The sequence below is a fragment of the Branchiostoma belcheri genome, unplaced genomic scaffold (assembly GCF_001625305.1).
Source record: "Branchiostoma belcheri isolate BF01 breed outbred unplaced genomic scaffold, Haploidv18h27 scaffold233, whole genome shotgun sequence".
Lineage (NCBI taxonomy): Eukaryota > Metazoa > Chordata > Leptocardii > Amphioxiformes > Branchiostomatidae > Branchiostoma > Branchiostoma belcheri.
Window position 1 is genome coordinate 118,307 of NW_017803836.1, and position 7,925 is coordinate 126,231.

The 7,925-nt window shown below is 34.1% G+C and overlaps 1 protein-coding gene across 2 annotated transcripts in view; it reads right to left on the bottom strand.

Annotated features, from left to right (window-relative positions):
* Positions 1-1,240: 1,240 nt before the first annotated feature.
* The window catches only part of LOC109470799 (carbohydrate sulfotransferase 9-like), an 11,500-nt gene continuing 4,815 nt past the window's right edge, over positions 1,241-7,925 (bottom strand). For both annotated transcript variants that reach the window (XM_019769878.1, XM_019769879.1), the window contains 4 exons: positions 3,004-3,266; positions 2,763-2,871; positions 2,108-2,269; positions 1,241-1,809 (listed from right to left, as the gene is read on the bottom strand). In XM_019769878.1, coding sequence (XP_019625437.1) covers positions 1,552-1,809; positions 2,108-2,269; positions 2,763-2,871; positions 3,004-3,266 — 792 coding nt within the window. In that variant the 3' untranslated portion in view covers positions 1,241-1,551. The remainder of the gene's footprint in view (positions 1,810-2,107; positions 2,270-2,762; positions 2,872-3,003; positions 3,267-7,925) is intronic.

Below are 7,925 nucleotides of genomic sequence, written 5' to 3' on the forward strand. Positions count from 1 at the left end.
AGTCCCCCAGGGATCGATTTTAGGGCCCCTCTTGTTTTTATTATATGTAAACGACCTCGCTGAAGCATCCAAAATTTTGTTCTTCATACTTTTTGCCGATGATACTAATCTCTTTCTTTCACATGTAGATTTTGATCCTCTAATCCAACTAGCCAATCAAGAATTAGAAAAAGTTATTACATGGTTCGAAGCAAACAAACTATCAGTTAATATCAAAAAGAACTATTATCTTATCTTTTGTAGCAAAAATAGGGCAAATAAGAGAAAAAATCGCACCATCTACTTAAAAAAACACATTCTCTCCAAAGAATCTCAGGCTAAGTTTTTGGGAATACAAATAGACGACCGCTTAACCTGGAAGCCCCACATCGCTATAGTTGTTAATAAAATTTCAAAAACAATCGGGATCATAGGGAAAATTAGACATCTTTTATCCAAAAAAACCTTTATAACCATCTATAACAGTTTAATCTATCCACATCTTGCATATTGTAATATTGTCTGGGGAAATGCCTACAAAACCTCTCTGCATCCTATATCAATTCTACAAAAAAAAATTTCTACCCATTGCCACTGGTTCTAGTTTTTACACCCACTCTTCGCCTCTATTTAAAAAAACTTAGACTTTTGAACATTTACGACATAAACAGATTTCAACTTGTACTTTTTGTAGCCCAATATATAAACCATAAACTCCCTCACACATTTGATGACTTTTTTAATTTTCGTTCTCAGATTCACAACTATCAAACTCGCAAACGTTCCGATTTTCATATCCCCCTAGTAAAAACTTCTCTTGCCCAAATGTCGGTTAGATACAAAGGTGTCACCTTATGGAATGAACTAACTCCAGCCCTAAAGAATCCTACCTTGTCTCTTCTCTCACTTAAACAAGCTTTGAAAAACCATCTGATTAACGAACCTAGCCCCCTGTAGTAGTTTTATTTAGTGTTTTCTCCTATTATAACTCATACCAATTATTATCATTACCTTATTTTCATTGTCATTAACTTATACCATACATTATTTCATTATCCTTATTGTATTATTTCCATTTTCTATTGTATTATTTCCATTTATTAATTATATTTAATTTTGTATAGTTTAGAGGAGGAGGGCCTAGTATAAGCACGCCATGCTTCTCCCCTCTCCTGCACCTGTTTTATCATTGTTTTTATATTATTATTGTCCGTCTTGTTAATGTGCAAACAATAAAATCAAATCAAAAAATCAAAAGGTAACGTCTGTACTTTACTTTGTTATGGTGGGAAGATTGTTCACAAATTTGGAAAATAATAATTGTCCAAGGTAGCTCTCCTGCGGTGCACTGCACTTGGTTTCTTGAATTTTCTGTGAAATGAAAAGCTGCCAAAGACAGTTTGTTTCCTATTTCCAAGGTAGCTGCGTATCCATTGGTCCAATCCATATATATCCGTTAGGCCTTTGAACATATGAACACATGTGAAGCTTGGTGTTAGATCTTGGCACTTTAAGAAGGTATAAAGTGCGTACAAGTGGTTAAACGAGTTGCTTCATTAACTGGTCATTTCATTAACCTACATGGATAAGCTTTTGCAAATCGTCCTCGAAAGAGTAACCAAAAAAAGCATATTCGTCTTTGTATCTTTCGCCAATTCGGTAAATATCTTCAATTGGTACTTTCTTAAATACTTCCAAAAGCATTTTGTCCCCGATTCTCGTGCGCTTTTGAGGAAATATGTTGTTTTTTTCAGCAACCCCAACTATCTGAAAAAAAGTCCTCAGGTCTTCAGCCAAACTCTCAGTGTGGGCAACGAAGTCGTACTGTAGCTGAAAGAAACAAAAAGAGGCCCTTAATTAAAAGCCTGGTGTAGGTTTGTAGTAGGTTACTACAATCTAAAACGACTTGGTCTAAGTAGCGAACCGGCTAAATAGAACATTTTTTAAGCTTCTGAAATTAAGCATACACATGTAATTAGGTCAAATTAGATCATTCCGTGGTGGTTCTAGTTCTGAGAAGACGAGCTTACTGAAAAACGAGGAAAGCAGCAAAATTACACAGTATTAATTGAATGTAGAAGCATTTTAATCAGAAAATATCGTTGGTACATTTCATCAAGTTCCTTACCAGACAAGGACTACATATTTTGTTAATGGGGGTCCAATGTGGATTGGAGAACTTTGTTATATTCCCAGCGGCGGCTACGGCCTTTGCAAAGGCTCTAAACGGTACAAGTTGATGAGTCTGGTTTCCAATCCCTTTGATTTCTGTTACTCTATCACAAACCACCTGTAAAAGACAGCATTTTATACATTAAGTGGAATTTAAAGTATAGATGTGGCTGCTTTTAGGTTTTGGTATATAATTTCTTTAAGATATTTCTCATATTACTTCCAAATTTGAATTGAGGTATAGAATGGGGTTTCGCTTGTAACTAAAAACGTTGATGTGGTTAGAAGGGAGTAGGCTTAATTAGAAGTGGTCAGAATAGTTAACATGTAGGGCAATTTACCGCCTTGCTTATCAACAGCTATATACATTTATTCTTTTAGGATTGCATTCCTAATGGGAAGTACTTTAAGAACAAGAAAATACATTTGGCAATTCCTAGAATATATTCATAAACAGCCGCGGCTCCTCTCCTATCTTTTGATTGAACAATAAATAGCCTCATATGAGCAATTATATCATATGCATACCAGACTTTGGGTATTTTAGATTTACGTTTAAAGATTAATGTCTGGTATTTTTGATAAGTGAAAAACAAATATTTTAGTCGCACCTTTTTTGCAGTTGTATTCGGGCAAATTGTTTCCATCATACTTTGATATTTCTCGTTCCATCCGAACCAAGGGTAAGTTGCGAAAAAACCGCTCCACACGGACGCCATTCTAAAGAAAACAGTACGGATCATAACCATATATAAACGAATAAGATACTGTGTATAAGCACCAGGCCTGTTACTCGAAGTAACTGTAATGTTAATATATACCAGTTGCATATTAAAAAAAAGTTTTGCTTACCTTTCAAGTGGATTCCGAGCCACAAGAAACTTTTTGTAAGTAGCAAGACGTAGTTGGATATCCTTCTCAGAAAAATCTGAAAGAACTGGCAATGGCTTTTCTAAGGCCAGCTTCCTCACCTCATGGCGACTAATATTAGTGTTTAATTCTAAATTATATAGAAGTTGAAGAGTTGTCCAGCTGCCAGTCTTGCCAGCCCGGCAATATAAGACTTTGTATCTATCTATAACGACGAGATTTCTTAGAACTTGAGATAAAGGAGTCTGCAATGAAATAAAAACTGTATAAATTACATCAAATATACACACACATGATTTTACACAATATAACTCATATTCAGCTCTTATTCTTTTGTGTTATTTTTTAAAGATTTCATGCGTATTGTCATGGCGATATTTGATAACTTTTGACTTGTACTCACTGACTGACGTAGGGATTAACCCTATCTAGACCGGGCTTTTTTGGGCTTGGTGGGACCGGGGGGGGGGGCTCATTCGGCCGCCCCTCAGAACTCGCGAACGGTTGTAGGACCACCAAATTTTCAGAGGATGGTGTACATTATGGTGTTTTTTCATACAATTTATGGTGTTTTTTCATCAAATCATACGTACAATTTTTATGTCGTTGTGACGTAATATGACGTCATTATGACGTCATTAATGTGATTTCATTGGCCAAAACCGTCTAGATAGGTTATTCCCTAAATACTAAACGGAAAACGAGATAACTTTACCAAAAGTGTTCATGACAGAATATTAGGGTGAACTAAGTCTTATGTTGCCCATAGAAACACCGGTGACGTCATAAAATGACGTCTTGTATATATTACCTATCCGCCATCTTGGATCATAAATCTTGAATTTTGAAAAATATTTTTTTTCAGAATAAAGCCTAAAATACATTGTAAACTGACTAAAGACGTTCATATGAACCTTTTTTGTAAAAAGAAATGGGAGTATTGATGAAATTTTAAGGAAAATAAGCTGTATTTACCTGATCTAATGATATGGTCCGCCATCTTGGATTTTGGCCAATGACGTCATTAAATTAGCATAAATTATGCATTTTTAATGATAGAATTTACATATAATTCTATGAGATGTTATTACTATTAGAAACCATGTGTAACATAAAACCCATAAAATTCTGTTGTTGAAACGGAAATTAATGAATTTAGCAAAAATGCCTGTCAGAAACCCGTTGCCATGGCAACAAGATAAATCATAATCTTATTCCACTGATACAGATTTGTTGCCAACAATATTCTAGGAAAAGTCACTAAGTTTGGCGGTTCTAGCCTTATCCGTTCAGACGCTAGATGACATCAAAGTTGGCGCGGGCACTTTTAGCCACCCCCCCCCGTTCTAGATAGGGTCAATACACGTCCCAACCTATGAACTTACTTACACGCAATATGACACGAAATATCAACATTCGCTCGGGAGCAAATACAGCAGATTTTACCGATTCTTCATTCAACATTTTGTATACCCTACGTTCGTAACAAATGTTTTTTGAAACCCCATGGTCAATAAAGTGTTCTAAAACCACCAATTCTTGTATAAAACAAATGGTCTCAAATTCTCATGTATTGCCCCAATTGCAAGACCCATCTTTTTTGCAAAAGTGTTGTCACCCAACCCCAATATATTACATTATAGTAAAGGTATTCTAGAAAACAACAAAGTGCTTTTCAGTAAAAGATATTCTGAAAAACCCCTGTGATGTTTTCTATCTCTTTAAAGATATATGTCATCATGTATCTATTTGGAAATTAAACTTGCATACAAGCCTGTTTCTGTTTGATTATTCAAAGTCTGATTACATTTTTAGCAGTCCGAAACTTCGCCAGCCTATACAGTAGGTCATATGTGTCAAATATGATCATGAATTATATACATGGTAAATACCAAAATGAAACCACTTTAAGAGCCTGTATAACAAAAAAAATACTCCTGAGCTTTTTTTTTCACTCTACCGTCATGACAAATTCCAGGTAATTCGACGTAATGAAGATAATGGCGAAATGGCAGGAGGAGAAATTTAAAACATTATATTTCACTCATACCCATGAAATATAAATAGGCAATTTGCTTATTTGCAATAAACTGTCCATCTGCCATTTTTAGCTAAATCTCCTATTGAAAATTTAGTTTACAATGCACTCATTATGTTTGCAAATATACCGTTATAATTAAGATATATTTGCAATCGGCATTTGAAGACATTAGGGGCAAATTTCTGTAAGACTTGTTTTGCTCATTTTCTGCACAACGATAGTAAGTTTCATACATAGTTAGAAATCTGAACGATTCCGCTGCTGCACTACCAAAAATGCTTTTTCTTGTTTTTCTTATTTTCTCATGGGAAGAAAATTTTTCTTTGGGGGAGAATAATAAGAAAAAATAATTTGCTGTATTACCTACATTCTTGCACCAAGAACAATTTTCTCATTTTTCTTGAGTGGAGATAATTTTTTCTAAAATAGGCTTCTTTAAATCTTGATTTTTCTTCGGTGAAGAAATATTTCTTGAGGAGATTCTAACTTACAAGATTAGAATTCTTTGAATCTTGAAATTTCTTTAGTAAAGACAATATTTCTAGGGAAGATTCTAAGTTACAAGATTAAAATTCTTTTAATCTTAAAATTCCCTCAGACTTAGTTAAATTTCCTTATTTAATCTCCACGGAAGATTTCTTTCTTACCTGACATCAATGTGGTCAGATTTAAGTTTTTTTTTTCTTGTGTATGTCAAAAACGTTCTTGTTCATGTTACCTAGAACGATTGAAAAAGGCCATTCTTGTTTTTTTTTGTGACCTTTTCTAAACCCCTGATTGGTTGATTCAAATCCCAGAATGCAGTTAGGGGTTTTGAACATAAGTCTACTGCTACTTATTTTTGTCAGTTACTGACTCATGTCAGATTTGAAGTCAAAATCAAATCAAAAAGGACCTTGTGTACATGTGCAGCAATGGTGATCGTGGTAAGCTTGCTGAAGAAACCAACTTTGCAACAGAAAAAAGCATGAAACCAAACAGATTGAAGGTAAGTGCGCCCCCTCCCCACCTATAAGATCTGTTGACATTGTTTTTAGAATTCATAGTCCAAATATTGTTACAACGCCATTGGGGTTGATTTCAAAGTCAAATCATATATCTCTGGTGCATTGTATAGTAAAGTTTATTACAGTGCTTTATGATATAATTTTAAATTGTTTACTCCAAGTAATAAAATAGTATTTTAGCATCCTCTTTTGACTTGTTGCCTTCAGTACACGCATGCAAACTAACACAGGTCTTTCCTGTTGTTTTTCAGGTGTCCAAAGGGTGTGACTTTGCCAATTCTATAATGCGAAAACTGCAGTTTTTTGCTGAATATGCTTCTGATATGAATGTGATACGATCTGTATTCTGAAATCATAATGGCTTGTTAGTTACATCGTATAATATTTTGAAAGTTAATGTTAAACTGTTTCCATTCCAAGAATGTTGATGGACTGATTTTATATTTTTAATTAGATACATTGTACAAAAATCAATGTGATAATAAACATCTCTATACTGTCCAAATGCTTTTCAAAATAACATTTAGTTGTTATACATTATTCAAATTTATTGTCTGTTTTATATTTAGGTAGCACTATATACATTGTATTTCTTTTCTTGTGGGCAGAATGGTTTTCTTGCTACAAGAACAGAGTCAGCTCTTATTTCAAGACATCTTTTCTTGTGTACAGAATGGTTTTCTTGCTACAAGAACAGTTACAAAAATGTAGCTCTTAGTTTAAGAAATCTCTTCTTGTGGGCAGAATGGTTTTCTTGCTACAAGCACAGTTAGCTAATAGTTCAAGAAATCTTTTCTTGTGTACAGAATGTTTTTCTTGCCACAAGAACAGTTAGATGTTAGTTCAAGAAGTCTTCTCTTGTGGGGAGAATGGTTTTCTTACTACAAGAACAGTTAGATCTTAGTTCAAGAAATCTTTCCTTGCGTGGAGAATGGTTTTCTTGCCACAAGAAGAGTTAGATAATAGTTGAAGATTTAACCTTTTCTTGTGGGGAGAATGGTTTTCTTGCTACAAGAACAGTTAGATTCTTAGTTCAAGAAATCTTTTCTTGTGTACAGAATGGTTTTCTTGCCATAAGAAGAGTTAGATCGTAGTTCAAGAAATCTCTTCTTGTGGGCAGAATGGTTTTCTTACTACAAGAACAGTTAGCTATTAGTTCAAGAAATCTTTTCTTGTGGGGAGAATATTTTTCTTGCTACAAGAAGAGTTAGATCTTAGTTCCAGAAATCTTTTCTTGTGTACAGAATGGTTTTCTAGAAAACTTACTGCAAGAATAATATTCTAAGGATATTTAGTCCAAGATACATAAGAAAAGAAATCTTACCACAAGAAAAATATGCTAAAATGCAGTTTCTTGAAATTCTTGTCTCATGGACAAGATTTTTTTCTTGGGTGAAGAATAATTTTCTCAGTGGAAGAAAAGTTTTCTTCTCTGAAGAAAAACAAGATTGGCATTTTTGGTAGTGTGGTCACGACGAATTAGTACTAAATATCTCCCTACCTTATATCATCCCCCCTCTTACTCATATACTGACTTTATCCATCCAGAACGGAATGTTTCCTAAACCAACTAAAATTGCAAAAGTGATTCCTATATTAATAACCAACAATCCTACCTTAGTTAGTAATTACCACCCAATCTAAATTTTGCCCTGCATCTCAAAAGTTCTGAATAAAAACTGATATACAAATGACTTTAAAAACATCTAGACCAAAACGACATTCTCTACAAACATTAGTACGGCTTTAAAACTCTACTTCAATGGCACTTATGCAACTAATTGATTAGAACAACTATAGCGATTGATAACGATAAAAATACTATTGGAATATGTCTAGATGTAAGTAAGACTTTC